This window comes from Brachyistius frenatus, unplaced genomic scaffold, assembly GCF_029030835.1.
Source record: "Brachyistius frenatus isolate BFR_SWC_R1_liver_20210118 unplaced genomic scaffold, ASM2903083v1 Contig_131, whole genome shotgun sequence".
NCBI classification, from domain to species: Eukaryota; Metazoa; Chordata; class Actinopteri; family Embiotocidae; genus Brachyistius; species Brachyistius frenatus.
In genome coordinates this window covers 536,933-557,382 of record NW_027210730.1, presented here as the reverse complement: position 1 = coordinate 557,382, position 20,450 = coordinate 536,933, and the positions used below count along the sequence as shown (strand labels likewise).

At 41.0% G+C, this 20,450-nt stretch overlaps 1 protein-coding gene across 3 annotated transcripts in view; it reads left to right on the top strand.

Annotated features, from left to right (window-relative positions):
• Nucleotides 1-795: 795 nt before the first annotated feature.
• Nucleotides 796-20,450, top strand: part of lsp1a (lymphocyte specific protein 1 a) — a 32,589-nt gene continuing 12,934 nt past the window's right edge. The window contains exons 1-7 of one of the 3 annotated variants that reach the window (XM_069714513.1): nt 796-1,077; nt 9,998-10,126; nt 14,026-14,431; nt 15,783-15,931; nt 16,068-16,305; nt 17,392-17,529; nt 19,851-19,894. In XM_069714513.1, coding sequence (XP_069570614.1) covers nt 1,019-1,077; nt 9,998-10,126; nt 14,026-14,431; nt 15,783-15,931; nt 16,068-16,305; nt 17,392-17,529; nt 19,851-19,894 — 1,163 coding nt within the window. In that variant the 5' untranslated portion in view covers nt 796-1,018. Of the gene's footprint in view, nt 1,078-9,997; nt 10,145-14,025; nt 14,432-15,782; nt 15,932-16,067; nt 16,306-17,391; nt 17,530-19,850; nt 19,895-20,450 lie in introns of all 3 variants that reach the window. The other 2 variants (XM_069714512.1, XM_069714510.1) reach the window with 2 other exon arrangements.

The following is a 20,450-nucleotide window of genomic DNA, read 5'->3' as shown; positions in this document are numbered from 1 at the left end:
GCATCCAGCGAACGTTACAGATGACATCACAGCAGTTTAATGTGGCGTCGTCATAGTAACACGGCTCAGTGGCAGAGGAGAAGGTGCTTTTTCTTGCAAGGACAGTCTTGTTGTCATTGTTCATTGTTCATTGTTAAGCAACAATGAACAATGTCAAACCTGTGTATAATAATATAAGAGTCAAATTCCTTGTAAGTGTGAACACATCTGGCCAATAAAGCTGATTCTGAGTCTGATCAAGCGAAACTCTTTGTGCATTCAGTAGCAGTAATTTTGTTTAATATTTACAAACATTTTATTGCTGATGTTTCTTTACTGAAAGTAATATTTAAATATGGGTCTCGCATTGGTGCATTCAGTATTATTTGTACGATATGACACCAATAAATCAACATCAGCTCCCTCACTGGGCTGTTTTCTACTAATCCTTTACTTTGGCACTCAGAGGGGGGGTTGAGGTTTTGGGGAGCGGCTCAGGGTGGTTCAGTTGTGGGTTATTTTTTCTTCTTTTTTTTTTGGTGGGAGGTGAGGGTGGATGGGGGTGGGTGGGGGTGGGTGGGGGTGGGGGTGTCATCTTTCAATCCCCCTCAAGGAAGACCACATGACCGGGAATAATGGAAAAGAGAGAGTGATGTTGGGCCCTGCTGCTCTGAGATCTTCAATGAAAACCACATGTAGGACAGAGGGAGGGGTGGGGGTGGGGTGGGGGTGGGGTGGGGGTGGGGGGGTAATGACTAAAAACCCAGCCTCCCAGAGAGAGAGAGAGAGAGAGAGAGAGAGAGAGAGAGAGACATTCCCAATGAGCATTGCAGGAGAGAGCTGAGATACACAATACCACAGTGTGTGTGTGTGTGTGTGTGTGTGTGTGTGTGTGTGTGAAGACTCTTTAACGGTATATCACACACACACTCTCAGTGTCGACTTGGAGAAGAAGAAACAGGAGAACGCTGCCGGTGTGATCGGTTTTAGGAAGATCAGAAGAAGAAGACGAAGGATCAGAAGAAGACGAGAGTCCAACATGTCCAACGCTCTGCTGAGGAGGAACTCCAGCAAACAGGGTTTACAGAAGCTCATGAGGTACGAGCTCCATCTCTCTGCTTTCTGTTTGTTTGGCGCAGACAGAAGCAGGTTAATATTTAAATCCTGTTTTCCCACTCGGACACAGGTCAGTTAATGCTTCATGAAAGTTTCATTGTGTGGCTGGAAAACATCTTCAGATAAAGAGGAGTGTGTGTCTGTGTGAACACGTCTGTCTGAATGGGGGATTACTGGCAGTATTTTAGGTCACGCAGGGTTTTGGGGGGATTTGAATCGACTTACCTTCTGTTGTGTTCATTAACAATAACACGGGAACAATATTCAAATCTGTTTACTGCTTCGATATGTTGATTTTAAATACAAGGTTAGAAGCTAAATCGAGGCAGGAAACTTCTGGTGTGTGACTAACCGGGAGGTTCGAGGTGAACCGGTTCTCTGTTTCACTGCGAAGGGAAGTGGTGTCAGAGGTGAAAGGTCGCGAGTCGGGCTTTTGTTTTTCTGCTGCTGCTGATCTCGTGATGAAAAGATGTTTTGTATTGGAGACACACTCGGTGATCATAGAGTCGTATATTCATGGCTGACTCGGCTGAGAGACTTTGCAGACTATACGATGGACTTCGGCCAATCAGGGCTCACATCATCTGGAAAAATAAAATGTGGAGGTTTTCATAAGGAGCTAAAGTTTCCACGTGAAGTCTCAAGTTTTCATCAGAGCTCGCTCTCAGACAAATATTATATCAGCTAATAACGGACTAATATTATAATCGATGTGTTGCATGACTTTGAACTTGAGTATCCAGTTTAATAAAGAGAATCTGCAAATTTAAAATCCCTTTTCATCCATTACAATATTTGTCCTGTTTGTTTAATGAGTAAATATTAGATCTTTCTCTGGAATTCCCTTTTCAGAGTAATATTGAGCTGTAATTTGGTGAAAAAGTGAAAAAACAATACAATCATTTTGAAAAAGTTCCATATAAAAGTGATCTGCAGAAACTGTGATTAATTGATCACTTTTAAATAATATGTAATAAATATAATAATAAATAACATTTCTCTATAAAAGTCCAACACGTCTGCTGTGAAAGACGTGTGTGGAGACGGTGGACGGCTGAAAGGACGCTCCAGTAGATTTATAATGAACCGGAGGTCTGAAGCTTTTAGGACAAAGCGGAGCGAAGACACATTCACACAGGCAGCCGGACGGATGGAGAATGAACGGACACTTTAAAGATGGTTACGTTTGTCATATATTACACTTTATGATCTGTTTGATTTGTTTCTTGCCAAAGTTGCTGCAGATTAATAAATCAATCCACCTCAGCAGGTGTTCAGAGATTCTTCACTGTTTAGTCATCAGTTATGATCACAAACCTTTGTGTCTGTCGTGGTTGGTAGAAAATGCAGCTTCAGAGTTTTGACAGGACTTATCATTTTTCCGTGCGTTGGCAGTTTTGATCTGTTGGTTCACCACTTTGGTTTACTTTGAAATATCTCAACTATTGAATTGTCATAACATTTTATTCAGATCTTCCTGTTTTGTAGGATGAATCCTCCAGATTTTGTGAATCCTCTGAGTTTTCATCTTGTGCCTCTCTGAGATATCTGTAAGACTAATGGATGAATTCCCTTCAGTCTCAGCTGTTCTTAGAGATTAATGTCAGGATACGACTACAAAATGTTACGTGAAAATATAACTGTCATCCTTTTTAAATTGGAAGTTAAGTTTTGAGAACTTGAGTTTGAGTAGAAGTTCTTTTTTGGATGAGAATTTTTTGTCATGTCAGAAACTCCACTGAACTTCCAAGCTCCTGTCAGGAAGTTCATCCAGATGTTTCACAAGTGTGTAAATGTTTGTGGACTTAAATGAGCAGTAAATCTTCCTGTTCAGTGTAACCAGAGATTTTCTACTGACTCATTAGTTTCTCTGTAGAAATCTGCATAAAATTGTCTTGGACCGTATTAAAGCACTGATTTACTGCTTCTCTTGAACCCGTTTGTGGTTTGTGGAGGTGAGTCGGCAGTGAGTCTGGAGGTCCGGTAATCAGTGAGCTCGGTGTAAAGCTGTGAGTCACAGCGAGAGTGTGTTTATGAAGCAGATAACAGCTGGAGGGGGCGGAGTCTCGCTGTGATTCAGTCCACTCAGCAGATGTCCTCAGTCTGGAGGAGCGATGACATCATAACAAAGTGACTCACACATCATAGACATCACAGCTAACCTGTTTAATATTCATCATCCACTATGATTCAATCTGTATTTTTAGGTGTTTGGCTAGTAAGGAGTTCAATTTCACACTTTTCTGGCCTCTAATCTTTTTGAGCTTCTGTCTTCATCTACGTTGACTCCACATTTCATTCGTGTCATTTAAATGTTCCCCAAGTGCACATTTGATTGCACTTTACACGTCCTGTTTATACTGTGTACATTTGCACAAGCACATATTTTTGTACTTTAATGTTAAATTATATTTATGTACCACCGGTCTTTTGTGCAACCTGGTATCATGTCAAAACGTGAGATAGCCACGCTTTGGCCTCGGTATGCGTGACAGTTTCACGTCTTGCTGTCGTGGACAGAAATGAAACTTTGAGGTTTCCTAAGTGAAAACTTACTTGGCAATAAATCAGATTGTGATTCAAAAGAATAAATCTCAGCAACACATTCATTTAATAAAATGTAATTTTAGTCAGATGTAACTGTGTCTGAATGATGGGGCGGTGATATTATGAGCCTTTTAACATAAGGAACAATATATCACAGTCTGTGGTTTTAGTTTTGCCAGCTTTTCTTCCTGCATTTGACATCTGCAGCTGTTTTCCTTTCTGCCTGGTTTATGTGTTTAATTTATTCATATTTGTTTGATATCATAGTTTGCTCTTTGTTTGTAAAATATGGCGCTCTGCTGCCAGTACATCTGTCCATGTATGCGATTGGTCGGATGCAAACCCCGCCCCTTTTATGTGGACGCCCGCGTAGTTGCGTGTTGAATTACCAAGTGCTATCGGCTGTTTTGTGCCATTACGTTTGTTCGGCTGAGTTAAGCCAGATAACGGAAAGATATCTCGGCTCTGTTGAACCCGCATCGTAGTTCAGGCCCATGTGGTGATTGACAGGCTTATTATCATATATATATATATATATATATATACATATATATATAAAATATAATATATTATTACATATTATCATGTAATCTAAAAAATGACCACATTGGCTGGATTTCAAAGTTTTTTCAGTTGGTATTTACCTCGGTGTCATGCTGTTAATCCAGAAACACACTCAGGTTTAAAGCTTGTTGTTATCAGACAGAAGTGCGTCAGCTGAGCACGTCTGGTTTTAATCGGCTCTACGTGGGAGACGAACACCAGCCCGGCTCGGCTCGGCCCGGCTCGGCTCGGCCCGGCTCTGCCCGCGGCGGTGATGTCATCCGGGAGGCATACATGCTTCAAAACACACTGAGTGCTGTGACCTCCAACCCCTGAATCCCCCACACATGGGTGGGTTTCCTCAGTGTTTACGATACGGCCAGATAAGGAGGAATGTTTTCTGGGGGGAGGAGGAGGAGTTAGATGACTGATGATGGGGGCGCTGAACTCTTCCTCCCTCCACAGGTCGTCTGCAGTCAAAGGACGGAGGGAAAGTAAACAGAGCGGGTTTCGTGTTTCCAGGACTCGTATGTCAGAGCAGATGACAGCTTTTTATCTCTCTCAGCTCAGTGAACATCGCGTGATGTCGTCCTAAATAACCGAGCAGCACAAACTGCTTCTGTCTCAGCGATGGAGCCGGGAAGAAACTGGACATCCCATTGTTTTGTCAAATTAGGAATTAGTTTAAATGAAGGAATCTGTTTTTATTTGATTTACTTTTGGCATTCAGAATATATTTTATTTCTCAATAATTATTTTTTGTTGGAGGCTAGTCGTATATATATATGCAAAAAAAAGTTCATCATAATCTTTGATGAAGGTGTCGATGTGGATGATTTCAATGCTCAAAGTTATAAACAAGAGATATGGCAGAAGGCCAAAAGGAACCAATTGTTGATTTGTAGAAAAATGTGCAGTATTTTGAGGGAACTACATGAAAGATGTCCGCCCAGACATTTTCACATGGTGAATACTTTCCCATCATCTCTGGCCACTCGCTTAATTTACTTTGGTCTCCTCTTTTCTGCCTCTTGTCATTTTTGGCCAAACTAAATACAAAATAAGTGAAAAGTTTGTTTTATTATTGTACTTGTGAAGATGGCTTCGCTGCCTTGTTTGGGTTTTTGGTTTGTTTGCGCTCACATTAAGGTATTTTTGTCTCTTCCACAGATTCTCGTCAACTTCTTTTAGACTTGTCTTGATCCAGAAACCCTGAAACGACGGCCGTCCATTGAGACCGGCTTCTCTTGTTTTCGGTCGTGTTGTTGTGACTGCAGGTTTCTTCTCTGTCCTTCATTGAAACCTTTGTGCAAACAAACCTCCAGGGTTCCCAGAATTCATCGATCTATTTGTGCTCGTGTTCGTCTGGTCAACCATTGAAAGCTGTTTTCTGTATTTCGTCTGTTATCGGACTGTATGCTCGTGTTCACTGTACGTGAATCTCTTCTCCTTTCTGTCTCCTTTGCTTTAAAATTCGACTCGCTTCCTTATGTTGTCATTGATCAGCTAACTAATAAAATAAGAGGGAACAAGTCCAGAGAAAACCAGAGAAAGAAAGATTCCTGCTGCTCTGAGTATTTCTGAAAGCTTTTGACACGTAGATTTCAGTGAAGCCTGATATGTTCCAGGTCCAGTTCTGGGCTCCATCAATCACTCTGTCCAGGCCACGTGGTGTCGTCACATCAAATCATCATCATCATCAAAACATCTGTGAAGATTAACAGACAGTTAGGATGAGAAGTGCTGACAGGGTCTTTCTGTGTTAAAAAAAAATCCTTAGATTAGACGGTTGGATTTTGAAGTAAAGAAGCTTTTTAAAAACGCTCTAAGACATCTGCAGCACGTCCAGGTGTCTTTGATCGGATACTTCTGGATGGAAAGCTGCCAGAACAGAACAGATCAAACCTGCTGTAAAAACACTTGAATCAGAACATAAACGTTGGTGAGAGTTGTGGTTTAGTCTGTTGATCATCTAATTCTGAGACACTGAACTTCCTGGTTCGGATGCTTTAAGGGCAAAATGCCAAATATACAGTACATGTGCTGGAATACTCAACATAAGGAAAGTTTATTTCCTCCTCCTCAAAGGAAATGAATCTCAGACTGAGCTCCAAACAGAAATTCAGTATAAAGCTGTTCTAATGGGAACAGAGTGAGACTAAGACCCAGAGGAACACAAGCACCAAACTCTGCTCCTCAACCTCCAGACCAGGGCTGCAAATTAAGAAATGTACATAATGAAGCTTCGCCAACGATTCAAATTCATCCTGAGGGGAACATACATGTTTGACCCACATTTCCTGTCAAACCAGGGACAGGGGATCTTTAAGATTCCTTGGTTAAGATGTTAAAATATGTAAAAAGAAAAAAATATGTTGAGATCTTTCTCATAATAAGTGAGAACTTTGAGGTAAAGTCAAGATCACCACGTCACTAAGATTCAGTCCTTGAACCGATCTTCTGTGCAGGTTGAAGTTCCTTCTTTGTTTTTTTTGTATTTCTGCTGCTTTTCTTTTTGTTGATGTGTCGGAGTGATTCAGAGCTCCTTCGCTGTCCCGACTTGTCTCGGCACAACAGTGACTTCATCTCCCAAATGTCTTCCCACCGTCCTCGTCGGTGGCTGGCGAGCTTTCAGGCCGAGAGCGAAGCTTGTTATTATTGTGTCATTCAAGTCGATGACAGCATGCGCGTTTACAAAAGAGCAGCTGAGGGTTCAGTACCTTCAAGCTTTTCCCTCTCTCAGTCTTGTCTCGGTGACACGTTGCCCAACAAAGGCTGGACGAGTGCCGACAGAGACACCGACTCAGGCGGTTTAGTGCATCTGTTGACAGTTGCAGCAGCTTTTATCTGGTCCGTCGTGTCCGTGTCGTGTTTCTGGTCGATTATCGGCCCATCTGATGTTCTGGTAATTAGCCGCGTCTCCAAAACACAGGAAAAGTGTTTATTGCTCAAAGAAACAGGCCATCATTATGGGATTACATTACCTTACATTACATTTATCTGACGCTTTTATCCAAAGCGACTTACAATAAGTTCATTTCAACCATGAGGGTACAAAACCAGAACAACAGGAATCAAGGAAATACAGTTTCTTCAAGAAAGCCAAACTACAAAGTGCTATCAGTAAGTTCCATTGTCTCTGTCAAAGAGAAATGGGTTGAGAAATAGAAATAGGGCTCAAGTGTTATCCGAGCTCGATTATTAATAACCATGTTAATGCATTAGAGAGGAAATCATTGGTTGATTGACAGTGAATGAATAACAACTATTTTGACTGAACACTTTGGATGCGTCCTGCAGAGCAACAGTTAGATTATATCGATGCACTTATAATAAATTATAACAATGGAAATATACTGTATTGACTATTAAACTTGCCACGGTAGGAACGGTGGTTTCACAACCTTACAGAGTCTTTTAAAAACTCCCACCTTCTCTGCTCACTCGTTAATTTGTCCTCTCACATGATTCACCCTGACAGGTTGAATCTCCTGTTAATCACACGGACTTCCGGGGCTCAGGGACAATGTGTTTGCCAATATCTGAGGAATCGGGGGGGGGGGGACAAGTTCAGCCTTGCCTCTGATGCCAGTTTACAGAGAAACAACACAAAACCTGCTTTCTTGTGTTGGAGAGGAGAACGTGTCCTGCACATGTTTAATTCTCTTAAGTCCAGATCAGCTCTGCGATGTGAGCGCTGGTTCAGATGGAAAAGATTTGTTTTTGATAAAACCCAGAATAAGAAGGAGGAAGTGAAGCTGCTGGTGATCCTGGTACCTTAAAATCACTCCAATGGAGATTAATCGTTTGGCCTCCTGAGTCAGATGTTTGATTTGCAGCCAAGTGTGACAGAATCCAGCAGCACTGATTCCAGAAAGGAAACGTAATGAGAGGACACGTGAGGGAGCGTTGAGCTCCGACAGCCTGCCGGGTCGAAGCCTGCAAGATTTCAACACCCAGACTACCGACAACAAAACAACTGGAGACAGTTGTTTTAGGACTTTGGGACTTTTAAAGAGCGTCTATAATTCTTAAGTGGTTGTAGGTCCATGAGTGTCGCGCTGCCGGAGCTCTCCGGGGTCGTCAGCAAAAACATGTTTTCAGTTCAACATTAATAGATTTTAAACATTAAGCAATAAATTCCGGGAAGCTTTTATTGTGAAAGTCAACTGTTTCTCTACCTGCTGATCCGGACACGCTGACCGCCGCCTGTCTGCTAAAACAAATATCTAAAACAAACACGCTGGATTTCCCTTTTTCCACCACCACACCCCCCGACCTCCATCCAGCTGGGCAGTGGCCTCTCCACCTTTGTCCCTCCACTCACTTCCTGTCTGCTCGTCCCCACCTGCCAACAGGAAGAAGACAACGTTCACAGAGAGGAAACAGGAAATGGACATTAAAGATCACGTCTTTCACTCCTCAACCTCCCAAAGGTCGGAGAGGAGGAGGTGCTGTGAAACCTCTGATGAGGAGTCAGAGAGGAGGAGGTGCTGCAGCTCTGTTGACTACACGTCAACTGGAATATAAAAAAAAAAAACATATTCTGTGAGGATGCCGAAGGTCAAAGGTCACGGGGCAGCCATCTTTTTCCTACAGAAATTGGAGGGTGGAGGAACAGATGGAGGCTGACAGCCATTATGGGATGTATTTAGTGGCTAAATGTGAGTTTGGTAACTGAACACCTGAGTGGCCACATGGAGCTTATTGACCCCTCAGTCATCCAGATGGATCTTCTGAGGCGGAGACGAGATGAACACCAACACAAGCTGCTGCTCTGCCTCTAACTTTCATTTACACAGATTGTTGAAGTATTGTTAATTATATAAGTTGTAATAAAAATACCAGCTCTTATGATTTGAAGTCAGTGTTTTTGCTTTAATAATGACTGAAGTGATGAATTGAATCATTTCTTCTTTGACCTGCAAAAAGTCTTAAAAATGAAAACACTTGAAAAAGATGTAGTTACTCTCATAACTAGTGAATGAATTATTGTCTGAGTGGAGTTCAGGATATTTAAGTTGCAGTGAACTTTTTGGGAATTTTTGCAATTTGAAACCTTTGTTTTATTCCTTTAAGCTTCTTCATTTTTCTGGATTTTGGTGCATGAATGTCTTTTTACAAAGGAAACGAATCCTCTTTAAATCAAACTAATTTCACCGAATCAGATTTGTTTGTTACTGAATGAAGACAACGTGTAATTGTGTTTTCTTTCGTGTCACCTTCAACACCTTCGTACCGCCGTTAAAGTGTCCGATGTCTTTGTAAATCAGAAAATCAGAGAAGCCCGTTGACGTTTGTTTCGTCATGTCTGGATAGATTAACGGTGTTTGTAATAAACTCAGTGATGTCATTCTGAGGAGACGCAACATGTTTTTCTGGCGTGTGAACATTTCTGATTCGAGGCCCGACAGATGTTCTTCTGGCTCGATGCCAGCTTCCTCATGTCCGAACAGAGACGACTATCAGTCAACAATCTGTCATCTGTCATACGTGACAAAGATTTATATTCTAAGGTTTTATTTATTCCCAAACACCATGACAGAAGCAGTCTGCGTGGAGCAATACCACAACGGAAACATGCTCATCACTGAAAACATCTAAATGCTGCTCATTTACATGATTATCGCAGTAATTAGTGCCGTAAAATGCACATTATTCTGCTAAATAAGAGTGGAATAAAACTAAAATAAAGTTCCTAAACGTTGCATTTTCCTCAAGTGCAGACTTGCTGTGAACATAACTTCCTTTCAAGCATTTACTCCTTTTACATCAATCTGATTTTACAGCCATTTAACATTGTTTTGTCCAGGCTGACGGCTCAGAGGAGCATGGAGGACGCGGAGGAGGTGGAGAGGGAGCGTCGTCGAAGGGCTCGAGACTCTTTCCACCGGAGGGGCAGCGGCTCGACGCCCGGAGAGACGTCGACGCCCGGAGAGACGTCGGCAGAGGAGCACATGTGAGTACAGAGAGAGAGACGAAACACAGTCCAAATATCTTCTTTAAGGACATAAAGAAACCTGCTAAGAGGAAGTCCAGACTGGTGTTTGTTCTGCTGGTCAAGTGGACAATGTCCTCGGCCTCCAGACGCTTGAGGGTGGACGGACGGATGGATGAATTTGGGTCAACATAATATGATTAATCGCAAATTTCTTGGACATTTCCTCCCCTGAATTGGAGTATTAAATATGAAAGTCCTCGAATGAAAGGCTGCAACCAACAATTATTTCCATTGTTTTCTTGAATAAATTCTTGATTTTTTTGTGATTAAAATGTTCAACATTTCAATGTTCAATGTTCAAATAGAGGATCTCAGAATTTGAGGTTTAGTGTTGTAGAAAAATGGTGAATCTGCAAATATTCAAATTAAAAATGGCTCAAAATCATCAATTAACCAATCAAATATGTGACCAATTAATTTTCTGCCAGTTGAGTAACCATCTAATCATTGAAGCTCTGCAGCACTGATGGTTTCTGGGTGTATTGTGGAGGTCAAAAGGAGATAAACATGGAGATGCACATTTCTCTCCGGTTTTGAGGCGGTTTTAAGTGAAATGTCTTTAAAGCTGTCGGACCGGTTCACCATGAACTTCTCACATTCGGGACCCTCTCAGGAGGAACTGGAATAACTTTGGTGGTCCTCTAACTTTAATCTGGCACCAACATTAAGCCAACACTAATGGGGCTTTTCAATAGCAGATATTTTAGTCTGCCAAAAGAGGGAACACATCGGTCTTACTAATGACATTACATATAATTACCTTCCATTTAAGTGAGCCGGTTCCAGGAGTCCTCATTTTGTGCATGCTGGCTCATGAACATGGTGTTTTTTTTTTAAATTGCTGATTAAATCGGTTCCAACCGTGTTTTTCCTGTCTGTTGGCAGCTGTTAGCATGCTAACACACAAAGATGGTGAATATCATAAATATAATGCCTTTTAAATATCAGTCTTTGTCAGTTTTCTGAAATCATGTCTCTTCCCGCGCGTTGTTTGGGCAGAAATGTGTTTGGATAGCTCATTTTTAAGAGTTGTATCATGAAAACAATACCAGATGGACCTTTTAACAACCTTATAGAGCTCATATGTGTTATTGTAAATAGTTTGATCCGTTCTTTTTCATATAAATGAAATTTTTCACCTTCTTACTTGTTATGTCTCCAAATGGCATTTTGTTTGGAAGTGCCTGAACATACCCTCAGAAAAACATGTAAAACGTTATTTTTCAGAATTATTGTTATCAACTATGAATCTGGACTCGGTCAGATGTCATACTGTCGTCCCGTTGTGTTGTCCAACTAACACCTCATAGCTTCAGTTATCTGCAGGCACTTTTTTGAGAAAAGGAATTCAGGCGAGAATAAAAAAAAACAACCTTCAGTGTGTTCAAACTTGTATAAGTCGGCGCCAGTAACTCCGACACTGACTCTGACTGTTGAGGATTCAAAACTCAAACTTGTACTACAACTGGTTCAAGAACAGCTCTCAGTTTACTGTGGGTCTGTCTGGACAGGATGCTTTATGTAAATCTTACTGGGATGTTAGGGGGAAACTCATTTTCCATGTGCTGCTTCTATATTGTGGCAACATCAGAAATAAAACCTGTGTAGGACCTGACTGGCGTCGTTCTCACCCTAAATCATGCAACATCTAAAAGTGGTCGAATTCCTGGCCCCTGTAATCATGGGAACTCGGGAAGTTATTAAGAGCGGAACATAATTCATCCGCTCGCCTCGTGTGTAATGACTTCCTTTAAAAGCAGCTAACTGTGCGACTGCATGTTTTTCTTTCTGGTGATAACTGCGAGTTTGCAGAGTTTGTCGTCAGGTTTCGCAGCTGTGAAACTCGAACCTCGACACGCTTCTGCTGGGGTTTTTCCCTCCTCCTTCGCCGCTCGCCGGTTTTCAGGGTTTCACGGATGTCTGGTTACACAAAACAAATGTTTCCATCAAGAAAAGCTGCAAACAACCGCTTCCCTCCCGTTGTGTTGATGCGGAGACGAACACACAGCTGCCTTCTCATTACACAGCCTCGAAAGAATGTTTACTACAAAGCGTCTCCAGGGAAAACCACCACCATGTCACAGCTCGCAGCATTTCAGTTGACTTTTAATTTCAGGTTTTTGATCACAGCGTGCCCCTCCAACACCTTCTCCTCCGTCACATCACAGGCTGCCAGCAGCCACATGAGGCAGCTCCACCGCCGAAGCCTGTAATTGAAAGGCTCTCTCCAAAACGATGATGTAATGCTGCTTCGTTTGTAGGATGACACCCTGCCTCCAGTGAGGTCAGAGGTCAAGTGTGAACCCACAGATGTTGGTTGAAGCAACATCAGTCGAGACACAAATTCAAATGACATTTCGAGAAAAACGGACTTTGATAAAATGCAATAAAAATAAGAATCTGTGATTTGAAAAACACATGAATTTCACGTGTGCAAAAATATATGAATACTGTAATTGAAACACATATGTTGCACATAGGAAACCTGCAGTTCTGGAACATTTTCATGGTTTCATGGTCTGAAGCCCACGTAGATTCCCATGTGGAAACTTTTCCACATATGTTCCCATGCTATCTTATGTTGCAACACATTGTAAACGTGTTATCACATGTTTCCAATGTGGGAAATGTGTGTTTTTTCTGTTCGGGCTTAAACTTGTAATTAACTGACAAAAGAAAAGATTTACACTTCTGATTCTCCTCTTTATGATGCACAATATATGTTCAGTAGGAGACATGTGGACTGCAGAGCGGCCGGTCAGGAATTCAGACTGTGTTTCTGAAGCCTTTCTGCTGTAGCATGTGCAGAAGGAGGTCCGGCATTGTTCTGCTGAAATAAAAGACGTCACCTTGATAGCAGTATATTTATCACTAATGTCCCGATACCAAATTCAGTAGCTCATCAAAGCTACAACTTGACAGCTTCTCGCACCCAAACCGGTCGATGGAGATGACTCCTCGCTGTCTTCAAGTTCTTGCTCATTGACTGTGTTTAAAGTACTCTTTCAATATATTTCACGCCATAACATCAGCCAGATACTTCTAACACTGTATTAACTGCTGGCATGAAATTTAATCATAATGTGGTTTTTGAAAGAGACAAAATAATTGACTTCATGCAAACGTTTCAGGCAAATTTAAGATTTTCTTTTTTTTTCAAACTGACAACAGAACAACAAAATGAAGTAATCTGTCCAAGCAGCGACTTTGTGGTTTCAAACAATCTCCGTGAGCTCCTGAGCGATCAGGCAGAGACTCCGATGGCTCCGCCGGCCGACTTAGTGTCTTAATCATCTCAGGAATGTCGAGAGAATTCCTTTCTGCCAGCTCCCAGACACAAAACACACTTTCATTACTTTTAATGAACAGGAGGAATGACAGAGAGCACTTCTGACTGTTGAATAATTGCAGAGTGATAAACTCATGTACGCAATTGGCCCTCAATTCATATTCAACACTTAAATCAAAGTTTAAAGATTTGATCAACTTAAGGTGACCTGGATTGTTGAAACTACAGCTTGAGGCTCGAGTCCCATTCTGATCACAGTACATCAAATACTGCTGTGTCATCACATCCTGCTGGCATCTCAGAGATATGAACCAGGTGTCTTCAGTTTAGGAGCCAAAAACATGTGGTTGGGTTTGGAACAGATCCTGGTTCGGGTTAATGTGAGCAAGTTAAAAACATTACATGACTCTTAACTTTTAAAGTCTTAACTACATATATGACATGAGTATGGACAGATACGGATGTAAACAGCATCTTGACTAGTTGGCTGATTTTGTTAAACCTGGTTTTGTGATCCGATGACTTGAGATGTTCCGACTCTCCTCCTCAGGTACGACGGCGGCCTGAAGCCGAGCGGCTCTCCGTCTCTGGAGGAGGACGAAGGTTTCAGCGACTGGACCCAACGCAGAGAGAGACGGAGGCAGCAGCGCCTGCAGGAGCTCAACCAGGGAGGCGAGGGAGGCGAGGCAGACGAGGACGAAGAGGAGGACACTATCAACAAATCTGCACCCATTAAAACCGCCCAGGCCTCGTTCACAGCCTCCGAACGGCTCCAGAGAAAAGAGCAGGACGAGTCTGAGAGGGCCAGGATGGAGATGGAGAGGAGGAAGGAACAGGAGGGGGAGGTGATCCAAGCCGAGAAGATGAGGAGGGAGAAAGAGAGGGAGGAAGAGCAAAGGAAGAGGAATGAGCTGATGTCGAGGAAGAGGGAGGAGATTCAACGGCCGAACACAGAGGTATGGCTTCCTGAACAACTGAGTTGTTCGTTGAATACTGAAACTCAAGTATTACATCATTGGAGAAAAGTTGCATTTAAAGGTGTTCACGAGTCCAAATAAAACAAGACCGATCCAAACCATTTATTTTGAGAAAAACACAGGTCAGACTCCAAATCATTTAAAGCCTTTTATAGTTTCACATCATTTCAGACAGGTCGAGGTCAAGTGTAAAATTATTTAGAAAGTTGGTTGTTCACATGACATCTCAAGCCATTTAAAAAAAGTCAAACCACCAATCAAATCTTTCATGTCCATGTCAGGTTTCAAAACATTTAAAACAAGTCTGACTCATGTTAAAGCAATTTAAGAAAAGTCCAGGTCAAGTTTAAGTTATTAAATCTTAATAGGACAAGTCCTTGTCCCTTAAAACAAGCCAAAGTGATCTACTTTAGACTCATATCAACTCTAAAGACATTCATGGAAAAACCAAGTCAGGTCCAAATCACGTTTAACAAAAATCTAAGACTTACAAAGTCTTCAGTTATTTGTGACTTACTCAATTTTAATTTTAAATCATTTGAGACAAGTCAAAAATGAACCACTGGTTTAAATCATATCTATGGGATAGCTTTCAGTAATGACTTGTTATTTATGGAGTTCCACAAGGTTCGATGCTCAGTCCGATACTTTTCACCTTATATATGATTCCCTTTGGTGATATTATAAAGAAAAACTGTAGAAATGTCAATTGTTATGCAGATGACACCCAATTATACATGTCTATGAAACTGGATGAAACCAATCAGTTAGTCAAACTGCCTAAAATACATGAAGACCTGGATGACCTGATTCTAAATTCAGACAAAACTGTAGTTATTGTATTTGGACCTAAACACAGTAGAAATATTTTTTCCAACTATATAGTTACTCTAGATGACATAGTGTCATCGTGAAGTTCAAGTTCAGACAAGTTTCCAAATATTTGTGACAAATTTATTTAAAGGATAAAATCAGGGCACGAATCATTTAAGACGAGTCCAAGTCAAATTTAAAACTACGTGAGACAAGTACAAGTAAATTCTCAACTCGTTGACTAGTCAGACTCAAGTCATTCAAGACAAGTGTCAAATCTTCAGATTTCAGAAATAATTTGAGAAATAATTTGGAAGAAGAGAAATTCATGGAGGTTTATGAGTTCAAGGGAAACCTGAAATCTTTCACTCAAAGTCTGAAGTCATTTGAAACCAATTTAAGTGAAGAATCTTTAAGAGCAAATTACTCGACATCCAGGTTTTTTTTAAGTTCTCTCATAGTCAACAAAGAAATGACCTGACATGTATAAAAAGTTCTGCTAACTTTTCATGAACAGGTGGAGAAAAGAAAAGAAGTGAAAGTCTCGTACACATCGAAGGTTTTCCTTCACCAAGAGCCAAAACACAGCAACTTCAACGGCGAAGCAGCCGCTGAGGACGCGACGACAAACAGCAACAAGACGAACAGACCCGCCAGGTGTGGCAGGTTTGTATTCATTATGTTAGTGAATACTTACGTTTGTCAAAGTGACAAGTATTTAACTATATCAGCTAATATAGCAGTGTAGGTAACCATTTAAAAGGTGCAGAGACTGGGCGTCAATCAAAGCTTCTTTATGCAGAGCTGTGGAGCCCGAGGAGGCGGAGGCCATCTTGGAAACAGAGCAGCGTCTGGAGAAGATCCGGTGGAGCCTCCAGGAGAAGGAGAGCCACGAGCTGGAGCAGCTGAGGCATCGACAGGCGGAGGCTGAGGAAGAGCTGGAGGAGCTGAGGAAGAGGAGGGAGGAGAGACGAAGGGTTCGGGGGGAGGAGGAGCGCCGGAGGGAGGAGGAGGAGCTGCAACGGCTGGCCAAAGAGGAGGTGACCATGTTTCAAGGAAAACTTAGAATAATGTGGAAACTATGGTTGTATCAGTTTGATATTTACACAAATACAAGAGGGAAGTGAGGAAATCACCCCCCCCCCTCCAGTACAGCACGTTATTCTGAGTGAAATATAACAGAAGCTTCATATTGTCTTTAAAAAGCTTTTACAGCCAAACTAGTAAAATAAAAGTTTATGCTGTTAAAGATAAAATCCCTGATTTTCTTAAAGCTCTTTCAAATCCATAAATCCTCTCCAGTGACTTTACTTTTCTAGACTTAAATAAAATGAGGATATTGACCAAAAGTAATTAAACTCAATTAAACTTCATATGTATAGTTTTATTTCTACATCACAACATAAGTCCTCTCAAAGCACTTTGAAAGGTCGATAATTTATAATATTATAGAAAGAAACCCAACAATTCAAGAATTCCCATATAAGCAAATAGGAAGGAAAAACTCCCATTTAACAGGAAGAAACCTCAGACAGAACCAGACTTTCACTGGATGGGTTCAGAGGAGAGCAGAGAGAGAAAAGAGCAGCATAGAAAGACACCAAACAATAAACACTGAGGCCAGTAACTGCAGATCAGACACGTGCAGCCCTGCAGCCACAGATACCAGCTAGAAAGCACAAACTACTGAAGAAAGGAGGCTCAGTGTTGCAGGTCCTCCAGCAGCGAGGAGAAGCTAACAGACAAAACGGGATCTTTCTTGCAAAATCCTGTCACGGTAACGTTGCCAAGCAATAAAGATTTTATCATCTTTTTAGTCTTTCTTTAGCTCGTAGTTGTGGTTTTAAAGCAGAGAAGATGAGTTTGTTCATAAGTGAAACATGATGCAGCTTTGGAGTCAGACATTTGTCTGAGGAGCTGAAGGAGGTCAAACCAGATGGGAAAGAAGTTCATATTAAACTTTGAATTCATCAATACTCCACTTGGATAATAATGCTGCTCCCTGTGTGCTTAAAGTGGAAAATGAAAACACATTTGTTGATGTTATGTTTTTTTTAGTTTGACTATGAACAGCTTTCAGAAGCATGAAACACGGAGCTGAACAGTGTTTGTGTCCTGACGTCCAGGAGGAGAGGAGGCGGATGAAGGACGACATCGAGAGGAGGAGGATGGAGGCAGCGGAGAGGATGAAGAGTCGGAGTACATCCAGCGGGAACGAGGGCGAGATGTTCAGTCCCTTCAGTCCCAAAGTTCCCACACACAAGGTAAGAAAATGTTTTTAACACGGCGGGTGACTTGATTGACTGTGAGGAAGGATGAAAGGTCCAAATACATGTCAGCATCCTGGACCACAAAGTGTTAAACAAACGAATCCTTCATGTGGTTTCAGTGTTCGCTGTCGTCTTTCATCCCCAAAAATTGTAAAACCTAGTAGAAATGTATTTGCCACGAAGGAAAAAGTTTCCGGGACTATGAAAGTGTATTATGCAAAAATCTGTCTTATTTACACGAGTTTCTTATTCTAACACGATAGTGTTGATACTCCAAGTTTGGCTCCTCCAACAGAATCTGGGTCCAGAAATTCATGGCAAAGTTTTGAATGACAGTTCAAATCACAGTAAAAACAGAAAGTACTGTCACATCAGGTAAATCATGTAAGTAGAAACTTGATCTGCTGTAGCGCTCCTCAATAGCATTGACAGTTTATGTCCCTCAAAGCAATTGAATATATATTCATATATACATATATATATAAATTTATTTTCAGGGATTTAAATTAAGTTAAATCAGAGTGAATTAAAGCCAATTTAAAATTAAATAAATATTTGTTTCTAGCATGTCATAGGCCATGATAATAATTAAAATTAATTTTGGATGTCATTTTAGCACATGAAAAGCTCCAGTACAAAATTCAATATAAAATTCATATAGAAACCTCTCAGAAAAATAGATGCAAAATATAAAAAATAAGTAATGATTAGCCTTGTAATACCATGTTATACGTTAGGAAGCGATAGTGAGTCATTGTAGGGTCCAGGCTGTCTGACCTCAGTCCTGCTTTGACCGTTTACCATCAGTTAAGTCAATATATATATTTACATGTATTTGTATTATTAGCCAGAAAACAGCCACAACAAAACTTTATATCGACATCATCTGAAGTGTTTGTGTTGTCATGAGCAGCTGACAAACCCGGTGACACAAGAACTGTGTTGTCTTCACAGCCGATGGGTTCGGTCTCATGCTTGTAAGTTGCATGTGTGTGTTTGTGTATTTGTGTGTGTTTGTGTGTGCTTGTGTGTGTTTGTGTGCGTTTGTGTGTGCTTGTGTGTGTTTGTGTGTGTGCACCAGGAAAAGCATGTTATTTTATCCCAGAACAGAAACAGTTGAAATGTTTCATTGTGTGAACTTGATTCTTCAACACATATTCGTGTCGTGTTGCAGCTTCCTGATGTTTTTTGGACACGAGTGATGATGTCATACGGAGACCTTTCAGTCCTGAAAGACATTTTTTACCTTGTCTTGAAGTCTAAAACATTTTCAGGACTTTGTGGCTCTTTAGTTTTTACATCACTGATGTTTCAGGAAATGTTTATGTGCATGACACCGCATGTGTGTTCTTCTGCCACTTTTCTTTTTCTTCCATTAAACTGGACATGAACAGACAGAACAGAAAAATATATTAAAAAGAAAACTTTTGCTCAAACTTTGGCCCCTTGCCAGATAAATCCAGCCATGATCTACAGAAGAAAAAAAAATGAGGAATCTGTTGTCATCGTTGTCATCGTTCTCCTTCATGTCATGTTTTTGATGCTGAGTTTCTACCTCACAGGTAAATAAGTGATGTGATGCCATTCTCCATTAAGTTATACACAACAGACTTTCACCCAAACGAAGGTTCAGAAGTGTTTAGATCTTTTCCCTCAATAAAATTATCATAAAATATATTATTATTATTATTATTATTCAAGTCCTGTAATTATTATATTGTTGTAACTTTTTGAGGTGAATCTAGTTTTGACTACTTTGTGTACAGCTTCATGTTTAGTAGTACGGTTCTCAACCTCTGGGTCGGGCTCCTCCAAAGAGTCACAGGATATCTCTGTGGGGTCCTGAGATCAGAGAAGAACAAAGTGAAAGCAGAGAAGTATTAAAGTAACATGAAATGAAAATACACAAACACCTCAAAATGTTTCTTCAGTATGATATTTAATCAACTGAAAGATATTCCATTAGAAATAGAAGAAAGTGAAAGTACAGAAGTAATATCAGAAAAAGTAATAATATTATATTCTCATTAATGAGGTAGCAGCATTTGACTGTTGTAGTTGATCAAAATCAAAATAATTTCAGCTATTTTATTGACCAGTAGCAGTTTTAAGTGCATCATATTTCATGGGCTGAAGTTCTCGGTGTCTTTCTGGTCGAGCGGTGAAGCTGTTTTAACGACGGCCAGCCGACTCGGCTCTGCTTGAGTTGGACTGAATCATCAGAACCTGCAGCTGAACACAGAGCCGAGCTCCATTTAACGAACCTTCCTGTGTTCATCAGAAGAAAATGACCTCAGACTTCTGTTCTCTTTCAGATCACAGAGAGGACGGAGTCGCTGAGCCGCTCGCTGAAGAAAAGGTAAACCATCTTAATCCAGCAGCGCTTCACGAGCAGGAGGAAGGTTCAAGGACTCTTTTCAGAGCAGCACAACATGCAGCCAATCAGGACGCAGCCTGATACAAAGCTGCAGTCTTTAACTTCAACTTAACTTCAACTTTAATAAGTTCAACAAAAGAAGAAAACTCAATTTGTTCAGTTTTGTTGTTATCGGTCAAAATTTGACCTGAATTTAAAAATGTTCATTTATTTAACCTTTTTTTTTGGTTCACGGTGGTTAAATGAAAAAAGGTGCCAGATGTTTAGAAAGATGTAGAAAACTAAAAGCTATTTTCAAACTGGATTCAAACTGGATTCAACTGGATTCAAACTGGATTCAAACTGGATTCAAACTGGATTCAAACTAGATTCAAACTGGATTCAAACTAGATTCAAATTGACAAACTAATCACGTTCATGTAGAAGCACCTCTCTTCTGTGGATCTGTTGTCTCGATGCTGGTTGACGCTCTGCTGTGGTGACCTGATGAAGAAGGGGGAGGGGCTACACCCCCCACTCCCCTCTACCTCTCCACCCC